The following is an 18,570-nucleotide window of genomic DNA, read 5'->3' on the forward strand; positions in this document are numbered from 1 at the left end:
CTTCGAAACACTGAAATAGGCATAAAACAACAAATCTGGGCTGGGCCTCCGGTTAATAGGTTAGTCCCAAAAGTAATATAAAAGTGGATAATAAAGTCCAATATTGCCCAAAACAGTAGATAATATAGCATGGAGCAACCAAAAATTATAGATACGTTGGAGACGTATCACTCGTCGAGACAGAGCGGCGTGAGTGATGCAATGCGGCGTGCTGGGTGACATTCGCGAAGTCAGACATCGCACTGACCGGGTACTCATGGACCCCGCCCTTGCGGAGGCCTAGGCCTTGGATCAGTCCAGAACCACCAAGCAGACCGTCGCACGCCATCGACGTTGGCTCGGCGACCAGCTCCACCAAGTGGGGTTGGCCGAGTCTGACTGCTTCTCCTCGCTCCAAGGGAAGGGTGGGCAGCACAAGGAGGAGTTCGCGATCAGTCGTCGATGCCAGTCAAAGGCAACCGAGCGTCTGCGCCAAGAGGAGGCAGTCGAACGATGAGCACGTTGTGGCAGCTGGACAGTGAAGTTGTGATGCCTGGCAGGTCTTGTGCCATTGGAAGGACGGAGATAACAACTCCGATGACAACAACAATGGTGGCACGGATAATGCTCAAGCGACGACGCGAACGATGAGAGAGGTCCCGGTGGCCAAGACGATCATGCCTACGTGGTCACCGTCCGGTACCTCGCTTAGTTTAGGTTAAAATTAGTTTATACTTTAAAATTTTGACCGTTTGATGGTAAATATATCAAAATTTAATAAATGCCTAAACTGAACCAAACATTTGATACCCATGATTGAATGTCCGACACTCCACCGGCTATGCATGAACATATCCACGTTGGAGTTACCCTTATCTTATAACTTTTATTTCTCCATTCAACTAGAAAGACCAATGACTGCATCATCACGACTAGAACCAATTACCATTGTCAGCATCTTCACGTGACATGCGTGTGAAGATATACAAGGGTCCGGCGTCATGGACTTGGACCAGAGCAGTGGCTACCTCTCTCGGTTGGAAGGTTGGCCCTGCCTCACGACACGTGTCACCCGACACACGCCAAATGGAAGGTATGCCGACACCTAAGGACCCACTTGTCAAATGCTGCATGGACTCTCGCCTGGATTCCTCACTCTCAAAAGAAAGGAAAAGACCCACTTGCCTATTTTGTCTTTTTATGGGTGCTTGGCTGGCCTCTTGTTCTTTTGTGGTGGCATGCATAGAAGATATACACTTGGGGCTGCGCTCACATGTCACGTGGGCCCCAACATGGCAACGTCCAACACACGGAAGAGAAGATATTGTGGTCCACACTGGAAAGCTACTGACCCTTTTCTAGAAACTTCCTTTTCACCTTTTGTTTGGAACTATACTAGGGGAGTTTTTTTTAAGGGAACGATGAGAGTTATGAATGGGTGGACAAGCAGACACCAAGAAAAGTTGTTGATTCAAGATACTGGTCAAGGTAACAACATGGAGCGAATTTTTCAAAAAAAACCAAGTAGAGAGAGATAGAGAGAGAAAGAAGTGATCAGACATATCATAACTTATATCGTCGGACCATACATATTATCATAGTAGTAGTATTTTTCTTCTTAGTTGTTTGTAGTTGATAAAACAGGCATCCATATAATTATATTTGGAAATGTAGTATCAAAAAAGAAATAACAAAAAGGGATAATTACTGGTTGAGCAAAGTACATAAATGGGAAGTACAATCGTGTGACATATTTGCCTGTCATGTGGGGCCACACGACCTATGCGTGGCATGCGTTGTCATGCCAATCCGAGTTTCGTTGCTTCCTTCTGGTTCCACCGATTCATGACCATGAGCAGAGCTTAATGTCCTGATTCACATGGTTCCAACAGCCTAACTAACTGGAAGTCTTGCACTCTTGCTGCATATCTTTTTCATAAATGAGTGAACTCTTCTGTTTGTTTCTTTTTTGTCTATTGTAGAGGCCTAATTATTAGTAACAAGTAATGGGTGGTCTGAGTTGATTAACAATATTTGGATGCCTAAAAATTAATATTTGAAAACTTCAGGGAGTGGATTTTAATTTGACTATTAAGTGGATGTTAATTTGCACTCCTGCTGCTTATATTTACTTCCCAAAAAGTGCATTCAAAAGTTTAAAATACCAGACGCCTATTTCTTATTACCTTCTTTTTACTCCCTCCTTCTCACAATATAAGAGCATTTTTCAACCTATGTTAGCTTGGAAAACGATCTTATATCATGGGGCGGAGGGAGTACATAACATGTGAATTTGGGACTGAAAAACAAAGGAAAAATGCATTGAAGAAAGAACATCTATACACTAATACATCCACACTACCATGTTAATGCACACTCGCTAACTAAGGCAAGAGTTTGCTATTGCAAATCTCTATTGCTTTTGGATCTTCAAGCGAAGCGACTGTCATTCCATCATATACGTATGCCTCATCCTTCCATGTTAGAACCTAATGTGCACCTTGTGACGCCGTTTTTCACTCCACTTTTTTCTTACTTGATTGTCTATTGTTATAGGGACATGCATTGTCCCCCATGTTGGAACCAATGGGGTGGCCACACATTGGCAACTAATTAAGGATACACATTCTTTCTAGTGAACACATTTGACATAATAAAACTTACATAATCTTATTAAACAAAACATAATCTAGCGTTGACGGAGTAGTTTTCATGTTCTTTTACTTCTGTGGAGTAGATTTGATTATTGAGTAGTTGATTACCATGTATTTTAAAAATGGTTTAGTTACTTGAGCCCACATGAGAAGAGTCGAGTAGGGGGGGGGGCGAAGAATGAGGTTGCAAAGACGCCTTCAGACACGAAAGTAGTGAATGTGATGGGTCGTCGCTACTTTCAACTGTTGAAAGCAAAACTTTCGGCCCAACAATATAGGCGCCAAATACGATGGGCCGTTAGGAGTATGTGTCGATATCAGCACCCGAAGCGGTTCGCCTTTATGGCTGGGCCTAAGTTTTTTTTAAACATGAATGATCTTTAAGTTGCCGCCAAAAGGTTCACCATCGCTAAGAAAATGCAGTGTAGAAACTTAGCACGGTATATTTACCAAACAAACCACATGGTGAATGTGGTTAGGTATTTCAAAATCAAATGTGAAACAAACAGTCACTAAACTAACAACCGGATCGGCTATTGCCACTGTCACGACCAGTTAAAATTGCAAAACAAATGTATTCTTCCCAAAATATAGCCAAGAAAGGTACTAGGCTATGAATAGAAAAAAAAATTAATCAAGTAAAGCCATCCGATTCTCGCAGTCTAGCCCCTTCAGTTTTCTCTTATCACTCCCGAGTCGTTGTCGCTTCGTCTTTTTAATGATGCTATAAGCCTTCACTATTCGGCCCATTCCATTTTCACACCCGACTCCACACCCTCTGCTCCCACAGAGCCAGGGCCTCGTCGGCGACTAGTCGGAGATGGCCTTCCATCGCCAGAGAACACTCTGCTTCACAACCATTGCCACCTTATTCCTCCTCCACCATATCGCCGCCGCTTCCTCCTCGCTAGTCCAAGAACATGATAGGTGGGCTCTCCTCCAACTCATGAACGGACTCTCCTCCGGCTGCGGCGACGTCCCTGGGTACTGGTCACCGGACTCAGGCGTTCAACACTGCTCCTGGAAGGAGGTGAGATGCGACATGCGGTCCCGGGTCGTCGCCATCTCCCTCCCTTCCCAACCCAGCCGGCGCCTCGCCGGGGTGTTGTCACCGGCGGTGGCCGGCCTCACCGACCTCAAAGTACTTTCTCTACCCTCCCGAGGGCTCCGCGGAGAGATACCTGGTGAGTTATGGAGGCTGCAGAACCTGGAGGTCCTCAACCTTGCGGGCAACTCCCTCCGCGGCTCCCTTCCGGCCATCTTCCCCAAGGGGCTGCAGAGTTTGGACCTTTCCGGCAACCAGCTCTCCGGGAGAATCCCTCCTGGTCTCGGGGACTGCTCGCACCTCCGGCGGCTCCGGATGTCTTCCAATTCTCTGGATGGTTTCATCCCTCCGCAGATTGGGAGGCTTGCCGAGTTGCGGGTCTTGGAATTGTCCGGGAACAGACTAGCCGGTGGCGTTCCGCCGGAGCTCCGGCATTGCAGTTACCTTGTCAAGATGGACCTCAGCAGAAATTTACTCCATGGGCAAGTGCCTTCCTCCATTCTCAAGGAGCTCAAGAAGTTGAGGTTTCTGTCATTAGCTGGGAACAATTTCAGTGGTGAGATACCATCCGGTCTGGGTCAGCTGAGATCGCTGAGGCTGCTAAATTTGTCCTCAAATTCTCTGTCAGGAGTGGTTCCCATTGATCTCGTGGCACTGAGAGATCACACAGTTCTACTCCTTGACAGTGATCTGCTCCCTGCGAAGGTTTCCTCTCCTATGCCATCACCTGAAATGGAAGAGATTTCTCAAGTGACAGCTGATAGTTCAGGGGTAGGTCCACCACCCCACTCTGCTGAAGTATTTACAGTCATCCCCCAGTACAAAAGCACCTGGGTACTTACCGAGGCAAACCGAGGCACACCGCCTGATGGCAGCGGCAATGTTGGTCATCTGAAGACCATAGAGATTGTTGCAATAGCTTTGGTGTTAGTCGTCATTGTTGCTCTTCTAGTTGTGGCCACCATATACGTTTTCAAAAGGAGAAGACGGACCCCAAGGCAACCAAGACGCTCTGGCACTGGCACTGGCACTAGAAGGGAGAGGGAGGTGAAGGTTTTTGCTGGCGTTGACATTGGAGCTTCCCTAACTTACGAGGCAATTGTCCGGGCCACTGGAAATTTTAATGCAAGCAACTGCATCGGCTTTGGCGGCTTTGGCGCGACATATAGAGCTGAGGTTGCACCTGGGGTTTTGGTGGCAGTAAAGAGGCTTTCTATTGGGAGGCAACACGGTAACAAGCAGTTCCAAGCAGAAGTTGAAACCCTTGGGCGGCGTCACCATCCTAATCTTGTCACTCTCATGGGGTACCATATCAGTGACCAAGAGACATTCCTGATATACAACTATTTGCCAGGTGGAAACTTGGAGAGGTTCATACAGGAGAGAACTAAGAGGCAAATTGGTTGGAGAGTGCTCCACAAAATTGCTCTGGATATTGCTCATGCTCTTGCTTTCATGCATGATGAGTGCTCCCCCCGCATTCTGCACCGAGATGTTAAGCCAAGCAACATATTGCTCGACAATGACTTCAATGCATATCTCTCCGATTTTGGATTAGCGAAACTTCTTCGCAACTCACAAACTCATACAACCACAAGTGTTGCTGGTACTTTCGGTTATGTCGCGCCGGAGTATGCAACGACATGCCGTGTGTCTGATAAAGCAGATGTTTATAGCTATGGGGTTCTGCTTCTTGAACTGATCTCGGATAAGAAAGTACTGGATCCATCATTCTCTCCATATGGAAATGGTTTCAACATTATTAGCTGGGCTAATAAGCTAATCCAAAGCGGTAGAGTTTGCGAGTTCTTCGTTGAGGGCTTGTGGAATAAGGCCCCACATGATGACCTGGTTGAGATTATGAACCTGGGGGTCCTGTGCACTGTGGAGTCTCTTTCTTCTAGGCCCAAAATGAAGCATGTTGTTCGCCGTCTAAGAGAACTCCGTCCGCCTTCTTACTAGGGAAGAACAAGAATGGAGGTAAGAAGCACTTATTACATGGACTATTTTTATCCACTTCTTATCCATGGATATTAAGTTAGTTTACTTTGGATAGACTGGATGCTTATACCTATGTTGATGTGATAATACTCAAAGGAAAGTTCCAGTAGTAATTTCCTCTTTTTTCCTCAACAGTGTGAATGTTTGCTACTTCTACTTTTTCTTCTTATTATACCATCATACAATGTAGATTCCTGTGCAAGTGTCCTACGGTTAGTGCGTCAGTTTATAAACAAGGAGATCATCTTTCCTTCTCATTTTTCATAAATGTGCTATATTAGTAAAATCGCCCATACAGATGTGAATAATCTCTATGGCCTTCTTTTCTTTTCGGCTTCTATAGCATTGTGCAATATATTTATAAGGACGTTCCCTCGTCGAATTCTGCAAATAAAATTCAGGCTCCCCTATGTGTTAACTAGAGAAAGAAGCAAGTTTGGATGACAACAATTTGTTTCTCAAAGCAGATGGCTGTGCAAGAAACTGACATAGTACCCTGTCGCTTCTTGGTAATGCGGTAGAGAGAAAAGGCTGGTAGAAAAACTGATGGATTGACTAGTGCGTAATTTAGTATGCAGGAATTATTTTTCCAAAATAAAGTATCAGTGGTGGCACTGGTGAAAAAGGAACATCTTTGGTAGTCACACCTAGAAAAGAAAAAGCCTCTTTTTGGTTGTATTTTTGAAGCTGCACATAATTGGCCATCGATGTGGTATACATATTTTCCCCGTTATTCAAGGGAAATCTCACTTTGATGCTGAACATGCCTGGCTGTCAAAATCATTTGCTGGTTCAGCATAAGATGTGCACTCTATTTATGGGGGGAAATCTGAAATAGTTGTGTCTCTAGTTTCATTAATGTTGCATCCAGATAGGGATAGTCATGGTTACCTTTATTAGAGACTGATGTTGTCCTTACTGACATGTGCCATTTCTTGTATGCAGTTCACCAGGGCTTGTGGCACAGTGGTAGGTCGTCTGTTCCGCACAGGAGCGATTCGAGGACAAGATGGACATATGCCCTGTGTTATAGGAACACCCTTAGTATGGTTAGCAGGATAATAATAAGGCCTCTTTTGTGTTCCTTTGTGGTGTGAAGAGGTCTAAACATGTTTACTCCCTCACCGCCAAACACCGTCTTGTTATCGGTGGTACTGTTGTGATCGAATTTGTTGGTCGTTAAATGTGCGCCGCAGCCAAGGTTCTGTGTCTGTTGCAGGGATGCAAATATGAGTGGCAGCCTTGCTGAAAGGTCTAGGTTCTGGTGGTCTTCTCTCAGTCTCAGGCTGTCACGCTTGTGGACATGAAGAACAAGGTAAATGAATTGGTCGGGTCCAGGTGGAAACGAACGATTTACTCCAAAAAAGAAGTTGCAAAAGGTGAAAGTAGCACGTAGACTTGGGTTAGTGGTGCACCAGCAGGTGGACTTGGATTGAGGAAAATACCCGATGCTGAGGAGGCATATCATCGAACAGCTCACCGTTCACCGCGTAGGAGTAGTCCAGCTGCTTGTGTTCATTGTGCGGAGAACTGGAGACCCAGCCGGAGACGATGAAAGCAGAGACGCAGCCATGGTCATGTAGATAGAGAGGAGCTGGACTGGATTGGACTGGGCCAGTTTAAGGGCGGCAGCACTTGCAACTCCATCGACGTCGACTTCCAGAGCCCTTTGGAGGAAGGGACGGTATTGGAAGCTTGGTCGACAAACGAACAGTTGTGGAAAGCCCTTTGTGCTACAGGACAGTAGCATTTCCCTGCGTCACGCCGGGATGTGGGAGGCTAGAACTTCACGGAAGTGGCGTGGGGAAGAAGAAGAAGTAGGCAGGGAGAGGAAAGTGCCTATACACGCAACACTCGCTTTTTTTTTAGCGAAACGCAACACTCGCTTAGGTGACCGTTACAAGCCCACATGGGTTGGGCTGCTTCAGCCAGGGTTCACGCATGGGCCAGGCCCAGGTCGTAGCATACCCCTCTTAAAGAACAGCTCGCCCTCACCGTTGTTTCTCAAAAAAATAAAAATAAAAACCTTGCCCTCACTGTTCATCACCGCGCCATTGTTGCTGCAGCCGTAGCACTGGACCATTCCCACGTAGTCATGTATAGTGGCAATCCGCTCCAAGCTATCTTCCACTGTGTGCGAGTATTACCTCCCACCCGCATCAGTAGGGACATCAACACTTGAGCCGGCTTGGATATCTATCTTGTCGCCAAGGAGGAACAAAGAATCCGAAATGTCTGAGCCAGGGACCGGTGGGTCTGCAAGTTTGAGTAAGGAAACATGTAAGGATGTACCATAGGATGAATCTTGCTTGAAGTTGGTAATGCCAAGCGATAAGCCACCTCACCCACACGAGCAGTGATCTGGTAGAATCCAAAATATTTGAATCCCAACTCGTGATTGGAACGACGAACCACTGACTTTTGAACAAATGGTTGGGCTTCAGAAATACCCTGATCACCCACCTGAAATTGCATGTTTGGGCGCGTATTATCCTCATGGAATTTCATATGTTGCTAAGCGCGCAACAGGCGTTCCCGAATCAGCCCTTGAATCAAATTGCGTTCAGCTAACCATCCAGACAAGTCAGTGGACAAGGAACTCTGTAAGTTAGAAAGGCCCAAGTGCCGAGGCTGATATCCATAGAGAACCTAGAAGGATGTTGTTCCCAAAGTTGAATCATAGTGTGTGTTGTACCAGTACTTTTCTTTGGAGTGGAATGAACAAAACACCCAAGGAATGTCTCGAGGCATTAACTCAATCTTTCAGTCTGTCCAAGCTTGCATAACTCTTGCCACAGAGTGCTGGTGAAAATGGGATCTCTATCAATTAGGACTTGCGGAAGTCCATGCAACCTATACATGTTATCCACATACAACTGAGCTACTTGGAGAGCCGTAAAAGGATGGGACGGTGGTATAAGGTGACAATATTTACTGAACTTATCAATGGCAACTAAGATTGTGCCAAAGTTTTTACTCTACTTGTCAACATTTGGAGTCTAGTTTGGAGTCTAGCTGTCAAGTCCCCCCCCCCCTCCCTCGTGACTGCGTTGCCCCCGCAGGCGACCAGCCGTGTTCCTGGCGCCTTCCCCCTCGAGCCCTCTCCCGTTACTCCCTTCCCGCCATCGTCGATGGCGTCCGGCGCCGGCGGCCCCTGGCCTTCACCTCTCGGCGATGTGCCGCCGTGGGGCAGAGCGGAGCCGTGGGGTGCACCTAGACAGCGATGGTCCGATACGACAGCGGGATGGCCTGTCGTGGTCGCGGGTGATCTGCTGGGCGGCGGCACCGGTGTTGGTGGCGGGGTGGCGCGATCTGGCGGTGCCCGCTCGGCCCAAATCCAGGCCCTTGGGGGCCCAACTGGGTCTGGGCAGGACGGTGGTGGGGCGTGTCGATGGCGTGGCTTTCAGGAGGCGGAGGAGCAGTGTTGGGCTGGTGGGTGGTGACGGCGCTGGCGTTGGCCTGCTGCAGCATGGCGGCCGGGCTTTGCGGGCCCGATTTGGGCCTGGGTTGGCCCGGGTGGCCTGGTATGCCCCTGCTGCCACATCCGGACGGTGACCGTGACGGTGCTGGAGGCACAGGTCTCCCGCACGATGGCGGTGGAGGTGGTTCCCTCCCGCACGGCTCCGGTGCTGCCGCTCCCAATTCCTGGCGCTCCTCTCTCCGTCCTAGGGCTCGTGATGGTGATCTAAGTGAGGCAGCGAGGGTGGCATCAAGACCACGTTGGCGCATGCTGGTGGGCAGCAAGTTGGTTGGTTGGCTCCGGATCGGTTGGGCAATGGAGTTTAGGGTGCGGAAGAATTCCCTGCCGGTTCATCCGGCACCGATGCGGTGACGCTGCGGGTGCCACCATTCCTTCTTGAAGGGTGTCGGTGGTGTCCATCCCCCACTTCCCTCTGTGTGTCGGAGGAAACCCTAGGGCACGTCCGGGCAGCAGCGTCGGCGTCACATTCCTTCTTGGAGGTGTTGCTTGGTACGCGGCGGTTAGGACCCTTGGACCGTGGTGGGACGAATCCGAAGGGCGCAGCGGTGGCGGGTCATCCGCGCTTTATCGAGCTGTCGTTGTTGGCATTTGTTTCTTCTTTCTTTTCCTTTTTTTTTGGCTTGATGTGCTGCTGGCCCCAGCAGTTGCTATGTGATCGGTGTTGGTTGCTTTATAATATAAAGCAGGGGGGGCTATTTCTTCAATGTTTTTACTCCTTGGCAACCCTCCAATGAAATCCTTACTAACCAGATTCTAGTCCTCTTTGGGTATGGGAAGTGGACTCAATAACCCTGGTTTCTTGGTGTGCTCAGACTTGGCTTGTTTGCATACGGTACAGTTCTGAACATAGGCTTGTATGTCCTGTTTCATTGCAAGCCAAGCAAACAACCCTTTAATGTGCTGATAAGTGGCTTGGAAACCTGAATATGCACCAATACCACTAGTATGTAAAGAGAGCATAATTGCCTGATGTGCTTCATTGTTATGATTCAGCCAAATTCTATGTTTGTACCTGATGACCCCATTGACAAGAGAGAGTAGCCTTTGACATTTATTCCTGCAAGTGCCAATTTCTGCAACAATTCTTTGTCTACAGGGTACTGTTGATAGCCTTCAGTTACCACAAATAGCCACTTGGGTGTTCAAAAGGAAATGGCAGCCAACTCCATAGGTGTAGGGGGCCTTAACAGAGCATCAAATGCAGCACTATCCAAACCTTTTCTATAGACAATGTTATATTGGAGCCCCAAGAGTTTGAGAAATGCCTTATGTTGCATAGAAGAAAAGCTACTTAACTGCTGATCTTGCAAATGTATCGAGCTTTTGTGATTAGTAGAAATGGTGAAAGGTGCATGCTGTAAGTATGACTTCCATGTATCTACCTTTTCATGTGTGGATAGGGCCTGAGACTTAGGGCCAGAGCTTTGCCGAGGTAAGAGAGAGGGTGACCCTCGTGCATAAGCGTAACTCCAATCTCTTTGTTGCTAGTATTTGTTTCTACAACAAAATGTTTCTTGAAGTCTGGTAGAGCTAGTATTGGAGCTGCAACAAGTGCTTCTTTGAGATGCTGAAAGGCAATTTTAGTAGTAGGTGACTAAGAAGAGGGATGGACTTTCACCTAGTTCGGCATCGGTGAACTTTTCTCTTTTGAGACATATGACTGTTAATTTCTACTGCTATTTATTAGTAGTTAGGATGAACTACCATTTATGTACTAGTTAGGACTGAAATGATGTTTTAATTGTGTGCAATAAGGTCATCACTGGTGAGAAGAGGTGATCACAAGCTACGCCATGCCCAACGCATGTCACCAAACAAGCATGCGTTTTTGGCATACATTTACTCAGTTAGGTCCAACTGAGTCACAGATAAAAAGACCAAAAAAAGGATGCAACCTACCAAGCATGCCCTTGATGCATCGCTCGCATGCGAAGAGTTTCTGGACAGCTCGCCATCGGTTTAAACTAAAAATCCTAACGTGGAAATAAAAGATATTCTGATGGCCGATCTGTGTACGATTATCTCCATAATGTACTCGATTTGGATGTCCAGAAACCGTTGGATCGCATGATGGTGAGGTGTTCGATCCTCTGTAACCAGTGAAATGGGCAGAGAAAACCTCGTCTTTGCTTAAACTGCAGTGCTGGGCAATGTTGGCAAACACCTGAACCGGTATGGGTGAAGACAAACAATAATGTTGCCGCGGATCAATGTGCTTTAACTCGCTTGCACGCTTGATTTGTGTGAGAGCTGGATCTAGAAGCGTCATAAGTTTCTGGCGACAACAAAAACATGATGGGAGAAAACACATCTTTGAAATCTCATGGGGCGAAAACAACAATACCAAACAATCCATTTGCTACAAAGATTGGAATAGTATAGATACTCAGAGGTTTCAAATCTCAACGACACTCTCAGGCTACTAACGTAAGCAATAACCACCATTATCCAGCAAAACAGACCATGCATGACTGGGCGGCACACTAGTATTTGATTGGTGCCAGGATGTCCAACTGAGAACCCAGCTTCTCCTCGGCAGCCTTCTCAGCCTTGAAGCGCAGCTTGGCCAGTTGCTTCCTCCTGTCATACGACACCTTTGCCTTCTCCTTCCTCTTCTCCTCTAGTTCCTGCCAGTTTAAACAAAAGAGGTGATGAGCCATTTTCCAAATAACATCTAGTGGCAGCAGGTATGCGTATGTTTTCAAGGCATGCGCTCAAATAAAGAATTAAAAACAGTCCCCAATCAAGAACCTAACATGGCGCTGGAGATCTTGCTGGTCAATGGCCATTAACTATTGAAATGCTCAACAAGAGCAGCGCACATTTATCTAACATCATTACGATATGTGCAATCTGATTTTGATTTTTTTTTCTAAAACGATCTAGCTAACAAAATAAAAAACAATAAGAAAACAAGCCATGGCTGTCATAGGAGGCCTCAGAGATCTTGGTGGTTATGATCATCAACTGGGGAGCACCCATCAAGAGTAGCAAATATAGATCTCACATCATATGCTTACAACTAAAGCACAGGAGAATCAAACAAAAGAACAGGGTAAAAGCCAAGTCAAATGTACATGAGGAACAGGTATTATGAGACCCAATCCCAGTTTTATGATTTGCTGTCTTATTAAATAATTGAAGCAAACTATAACAGATTTAAACAATAATAAGAAAACAATCCCTGGTTGTTAAAAGAGGCCTCAGAGATCTTGGTGATTATGGTCATCAACTGGGAGCATCCATCAAGAGTAGCAAATATTAATCTCACATCATAGGCTTATAACTCAAGCACAGGAGAATCAAACGAAAGAACAAGCTAAACACCACATCCAAATGTTAAATGAGAATCAAATAATTGAAACAAATTAGCAAACAAATTTTAAATAACAATAAGAATCCCTGCTAGTTAAAAGAGGCCTCAGAGATCTTGGTGATTATGGTCATCAACTGGGGAACACCCATCAAGAGTAGCAAACATTAATCTCACATCACAGGCTTATAACTGAAGCACAGGAGAATCAAATAAAAGAACAGGCTAAAAGCCACAGCCAAATGTTGAATGAGAAACAGGTGCCGAAGTCCCAATCGCAGTTTTATGATTTGATATCTGAGTTCAAATAATTGAGACGAACTAGACAACAAATTTTAAATAACAATAAGAATTGCTGGTTGTTAGATACGCCTCAGAGATCTTGGTGGTTATGGTCGTCAACTAAACACAAGAGAAACCAACAAAAGAACATGATGATAACCACAGCCAAATGTTACTACATGAGAATCTTACAATGGAGTGTGGCAACAAATGCCATGATCAATCAGAAATCATCATTGACAAAATTAATCAAAATCGGGCTAAAAGATAAAAATATCATCAGACACGAGGGAACAGGCGAATTAAAATAGCTTTTGCTGTCAAAAAATTAGCATGAATAGTCAGAAGTAGCTGGTTGTAAGCATCATCTTTGTGAAAAATCAATGGACATCAGTCCTGAGTTTCTGCATCATCCCAGTCATGCTAAATTTGCACTTACAATGTAAAAAATCAACAAATTCAAATGGCACAAAAAAGTTCTCAATGCACTTAACAAGGAAGGAACTGATGGAAGCTACTAAGCTAAGCACAAAAGGAAACTTGACAGTGCCTTTTGTTAAAATCAGTAAAATAGGCTTACACAATTCAGCATTTCACTCTATCACTATCCAAAACCTTATTTCATGTCGACCCATAACCTAACCTGTGTTTCAGCTCGACAGCAATTAATTTTGACTTAGCCACACAGTGAGAAGCTATCATCTAAAATTCTCAATAAAAATCTGGTTGATATCTACAAACTAAACCCACAGGACAACTACATCTAACATTGTGAGCCAAAGAATCATATGTATGCATCACATCATCATCATTTTTGTTCAGAGGTGACAACCAGAGTGATCGATGTAACAAAACGTACCTTGATAGTTTCATGGTAGTTCCATCCGACCTCCTTGGAAAGCTCGCCGAGCAGACAGAACCTGTGCCCCGGCTGCAGCCTCAGAACCCTATCCAACAACAAGTCACACAAAGATCATCACCACATAACTAACTAAATCCGCCATTAGAGTGCAAGCAAGAAAGATAAGGCGCGTACTTTAGCGCGTCGGGAATGACCATACGCTTGGTGCGATCGTAAGGCGGCGGGACGCCCTCGAAAGCCTTGAGCCTGGCGAGTGCGGCCTCGCCGCGGGGCGTCTTGTGCGGGATCATGCCGCGCACGGTGCGCCAGAAAATGCGCGAGGGAGCGCGGAAGTGGATGGGGCCGTGCGAGGGCTTGGTGTTCATCCGCTTGCGGAGGAAGCGGAGGTACTTCATCTTCTGACGGACCAGCCCGCCGGAGATGCACATCTCCTCGCACCGGACCACCACCACGCGCTGCCCGTTGAGCAGCTCCTTGGCCACGATCGACGCAAGGCGACCCAGCATGTGGTGGCGCGCATCCACCACCACGCGACGCGCGGACACACCGGAGCCAGACACCATCGTTACCTGTTGTTGGCTTCTCCCTTCCTCTCTTCCTCCGGCTCCGGTGGTGGTCGTGGGTGGCGGCGGCGAAGGAGGGAGCAGCAAGACGTTAGGGTTTATGATTTTATAGGCGACCAGGAGGTAGCAGATTGGGCCAGGCGGTTGCTAGTGCTCTCAAAAGAACAATAGGCCTCGTTACCTAATAAACTTTTAATGGGCTGTACTCCACAAAAAGTCCTAATAGGCTTACACTATGTCAGAAAGCGGGTCAGTCCCGTGCGCATGTTGTGAACAAATTTTTGAAACTTTGAACATTTTTTTGAATCCGCAAACATTTTTGGAATTGAGTAACATTTTCTTTAAATTCAGGAATAATTTTATTGTTTTGATGAAAAAATGTATTGAATGCATGAATTTTTTTTGAATCCATGATTATTTTTAAAAATTTGCAAACAGTTTTTGAAATTCGCAAACTTTTTTAATTTTTTTGAACATTTTTAGTTAATGAACATTATATGAAATCCCAAACTTTTTCCAAATTTGCGAGCATTTTTTGAAAATCATGAACATTTTATGATTTCCGAACATCTTTCAAAATCATAAATAATTTTTGTATTCATGAATATTTTATGATTTCTCGGAAAAAATTCAAAATTCACAAAAAAATTAAATTTGGAAGTTTTTGGAAACCTTGAATTCTTAAAGAAGTAAACAAAAACATAAAAGAAAAAAACAAGAAGCAAAGAAATAAAATAGAAAAGCAAAAAAAACAGGAGGCATCCCGTTGCGCATATGGGCCGGCCCAGAAGGGCGCACGGGGTGATGTCTATTACATAACCTTATCTTGTAGACTCTGTTGGGCCACCAAGCACAAAGTTTTGTCGTACAGCGGCAAATTTCCATGGTTTAAGGTTTATCAATCCGCAAGAGATGCATGGTGAAGATGGTTTGTCTCAAACAACCATTCAGTCAAATACAAGTGGTCTTTTAACCCCCCCCCCCCAAACACTCAAAGTTGTTAGGTGTATAGGTGCACTAATTCGGTAAAGAGATAATGATAGATGTGCGATATTGATGGTAGAAATATGTTTTTCTAATCTGAATAAATAAAAACATCAACGTAACAAGTAACAAAAATGAGTTAAATAGTGTTTGAATGCGTGGAAACAAGGCACATGGTTCATATTTTCGCTATTGCCACCTCTCAACATCATTACTCCCTCTGTTTATTTTTGTAAGACGTTTAAGACATCTGAAATCGAACTGTTTTGGGTGTTGTTTTAAATGCCTAAAACGTTTTACAAAAGTGAACGGAGGGAGTAACATAGTTCAACATCATGATAATCCCTCAACACGTGCAATAAAGAGTTGATCCAAAGTTTATATTTTTTTATCGAAGAAAGTAAGAAGAAATTCCGTAGGTGTGCCTAACAGCAAACCACCTCAAACTTGTCTTTCTAATATTAATCTATTGAATCATCCCTATGTGCCACGCATAGTCCCAAAAATTGTACTACGATGCTACTCCCGTAGGAGTTGTTGGATTCCCTCAAGGGGAAAGGTGATGTAGCACAACATAAAGTATTTCCCCCTGTTAAGAATCAAGGTTTATCGAACCAGTAGAACTCACCAAGCTGACAATGTAAACAACACTTGCACACAAACACAATACAAATGCTTGCACCCAGCCTGACTAGGAGGTTAGTAATCACATTGTCTTGCTAGTTACAAGATTAAAAGCAATAGATAGTGATAATATCAAAGAGCTAAAAAGTAAAAGGAATGTAAAAGAGCAAATTTATAATAACTTTGTATTAATGGATAATGGACATGGTGTTGGAAATATGCCCTAGAGGCAATAATAAAAGCATCATTATTATATTTCTTTGTTCATGATAATTGTCTTTATTCATGCTATAACTGTATTATCCGGAAATCGTAATACACGTGTGAATACATAGTCCATAATATGTCCCTAGTAAGCCTCTAGTTGACTAGCTCGTTGATCAACAGATAGTCATGGTTTCCTGGCTATGGACATTGGATGTCATTGATAATGGGATCACATCATTAGGAGAATGATGTGATGGACAAGACCCAATCCTAAGCATGGCACAAAGATCGTGTAGTTCGTTTGCTAGAGCTTTTCCAATGTCAAGTATCTTTTCCTTTGACCATGAGATCGTGTAACTCCCGGATACCGTAGGAGTGCTTTGGGTGTATCAAACGTCACAACGTAACTGGGTGACTATAAAGGTGCATTACAGGTATCTCCGAAAGTGTCTGTTGGGTTGACACGGATCGAGACTGGGATTTGTCACTCCCGTAACGGAGAGGTATCACTGGGCCCACTCGGTAATGCATCATCATTATGAGCTCAAGTGACCAAGTGGTTGATGTCACGGGATCATGCATTACGGTACGAGTAAAGTGACTTGCCGGTAACGAGATTGAACAAGGTATTGGGATACCGACGATCGAGTCTCGGGCAAGTAACATACCGATTGACAAAGGGAATTGTATACGGGGTTGATTTAATCCTCGACATCGTGGTTCATCCGATGAGATCATCATGGAGCATGTGGGAGCCATCATGGGTATCCAGATCCCGCTGTTGGTTATTGACCGGAGAGTCGTCTCGGTCATGTCTGCTTGTCTCCCGAACCCGTAGGGTCTACACACTTAAGGTTCGGTGACGCTAGGGTTATGAAGATATGTATATGCAGTAAACCCGAATGTTGTTCGGAGTCCCGGATGAGATCCCGGACGTCACGAGGAGTTCCGGAATGGTCCGGAGGTAAAGAATTATATATAGGAAGTGCTGTTTCGGCCATCGGGACAAGTTTCGGGGTTATCGGTATTGTACCGGGACCACCGGAGGGTCCCGGGGGCCCACCGGGTGGGGCCACCTGTCCCGGGGGGCCACATGGGCTGTAGGGGGTGCGCCTTGGCCTATATGGGCCAAGGGCACCAGCCCTACTAGGCCCATGCGCCTAGGGTTTCCACCACGGAGGAGTCCAAGTGGTGGAAGGCACCCCGAGGTGCCTTGGGGGGGAGGGAAACCCTCCCCTGGCCGCCGCACCTAGGAGATTGGATCTCCTAGGCTGCGCACCACCCCCCCTTGGCCCTCCTATATATAGTGGGGGAGAGGAGGGATTTCATACCTCAGCCTTTGGTGCTTCCTCTCTCCCCGTTACGTCTCTCTCTCGTAGTATAAGCGAAGCCCTGCTACTGTGACGCCCTGCATCCACCACTACGCCGTCGTGTTGCTGGATCTTCATCAACCTCTCTTCCCCCCTTGCTGGATCAAGAAAGAAGGAGACGTCATCCGTTCTGTACGTGTGTTGAACGCGGAGGCACCGTCCGTTCGGTGCTAAGATCATCGGTGATTTGAATCACGTCGTGTTCGACTACATCATCCCCGTTCTTTGAACGCTTCCGCTCGCGATCTACAAGGTACGTAGATGCATCTAATCACTCGTTGCTAGATGAACTTCTAGATGGATCTTGGTGAAACCGTAGGAAATTTTTTTTGTTTTCTGCAACGTTCCCCAACAGTGGCATCATGAGCTAGGTCTATGCGTAGTTCTCTTGCACGAGTAGAACACAAAGTAGTTGTGGGCGTTAATTTTGTTCAATATGCTTGCCGTTACTAGTCTTATCTTGATTCGGCGGCATCGTGGGATGAAGCGGCCCGGACCGACCTTACACGTACTCTTACATGAGACAGGTTCCACCGACTGACATGCACTAGTTGCATAAGGTGGCTAGCGGGTGTCTGTCTCTCCTACTTTAGTCGGATCGGATTCGATGAAAAGGGTCCTTATGAAGGGTAAATAGCAATTGGCATATCACGTTGTGGTCATTGCGTAGGTAAGAAACGTTCTTGCTAGAAACCCATAGCAGCCACGTAAAACATGCAAACAACAATTAGAGGACGTCTAACTTGTTTTTGCAGGGTATGCTATGTGATGTGATATGGCCAAAAGGATGTGATGAATGATATATGTGATGTATGAGATTGATCATGTTCTTGTACAAGGAATCACGACTTACATGTCGATGAGTATGACGGTGACAAGGATGATCATGGAGCCCCAAGATGGAGATCAAAGGAGCTATGTGATATTGGCCATATCATGTCACTATTATTATTTGATTACATGTGATGTTTATCATGTTTTGCATCTTGTTTACTTAAGACGACGGTAGTAAATAAGATGATCCCTTACAACAATTTCAAGAAGTGTTCTCCCCTAACTGTGCACCGTTGCTACAGTTCATCGCTTCGAAGCACCACGTGTTAATCGGGTGTGATAGATCCTTTCGTTCACATACAACGGGTGTAAGAAGTTTTACACATGCAAAAACACTTAGGGTTAACTTGACGAGCCTAGCATGTGAAGAC

General features: G+C 45.6%; 2 protein-coding genes and 4 non-coding genes across 6 annotated transcripts; 1 reads left to right on the forward strand and 5 right to left on the reverse strand.

Annotated features, from left to right (window-relative positions):
- The first annotated feature begins 3,109 nt into the window (after nucleotides 1–3,109).
- LOC125537532 (probable LRR receptor-like serine/threonine-protein kinase RPK1) lies at nucleotides 3,110–7,475 on the forward strand. Its single transcript, XM_048700849.1, has 2 exons — nucleotides 3,110–5,658; nucleotides 6,625–7,475. The coding sequence occupies exon 1, from the start codon at nucleotides 3,454–3,456 to the stop codon at nucleotides 5,638–5,640; it is 2,187 nt and encodes a 728-aa protein (XP_048556806.1). The 5' UTR covers nucleotides 3,110–3,453; the 3' UTR covers nucleotides 5,641–5,658; nucleotides 6,625–7,475.
- Nucleotides 7,476–11,453: 3,978 nt separating this feature from the next.
- LOC125537534 (60S ribosomal protein L13a-1-like) lies at nucleotides 11,454–14,268 on the reverse strand. The gene is made up of 3 exons (XM_048700850.1): nucleotides 13,792–14,268; nucleotides 13,615–13,702; nucleotides 11,454–11,787 (listed from the first exon to the last, which is right to left on the reverse strand). The coding sequence occupies exons 1-3, from the start codon at nucleotides 14,178–14,180 to the stop codon at nucleotides 11,644–11,646; spliced, it is 621 nt and encodes a 206-aa protein (XP_048556807.1). The 5' UTR covers nucleotides 14,181–14,268; the 3' UTR covers nucleotides 11,454–11,643.
- Nucleotides 12,095–12,177, reverse strand: LOC125541841. The gene has a single exon (XR_007297686.1). It is a non-coding gene; the product is annotated as a small nucleolar RNA SNORD24 (small nucleolar RNA).
- On the reverse strand, nucleotides 12,360–12,441 carry LOC125541840. Its single transcript, XR_007297685.1, has one exon. It is a non-coding gene; the product is annotated as a small nucleolar RNA SNORD24 (small nucleolar RNA).
- Nucleotides 12,578–12,660, reverse strand: LOC125541842. Its single transcript, XR_007297687.1, has one exon. It is a non-coding gene; the product is annotated as a small nucleolar RNA SNORD24 (small nucleolar RNA).
- LOC125541865 lies at nucleotides 13,092–13,174 on the reverse strand. Its single transcript, XR_007297705.1, has one exon. It is a non-coding gene; the product is annotated as a small nucleolar RNA R12 (small nucleolar RNA).
- Nucleotides 14,269–18,570: the final 4,302 nt, after the last annotated feature.

Source organism: Triticum urartu, chromosome 2, assembly GCF_003073215.2.
Source record: "Triticum urartu cultivar G1812 chromosome 2, Tu2.1, whole genome shotgun sequence".
In the NCBI taxonomy this organism is placed as follows: Eukaryota; Viridiplantae; Streptophyta; class Magnoliopsida; order Poales; family Poaceae; genus Triticum; species Triticum urartu.

Excerpts from the sequence above, each read along its gene's own strand:
- LOC125537532 (XM_048700849.1), top strand. The coding sequence starts at position 3,454 with ATGGCCTTCCATCGCCAGAGAACACTCTGCTTCACAACCATTGCCACC.
- LOC125537534 (XM_048700850.1), bottom strand. The coding sequence starts at position 14,180 with ATGGTGTCTGGCTCCGGTGTGTCCGCGCGTCGCGTGGTGGTGGATGCG. Across the intron at positions 13,703-13,791 it reads GTCATTCCCGACGCGCTAAA|GGTTCTGAGGCTGCAGCCGG; the intron begins GTACGCGCCTTA and ends GTTGTTGGATAG. Across the intron at positions 11,788-13,614 it reads ACTACCATGAAACTATCAAG|GAACTAGAGGAGAAGAGGAA; the intron begins GTACGTTTTGTT and ends TTAAACTGGCAG.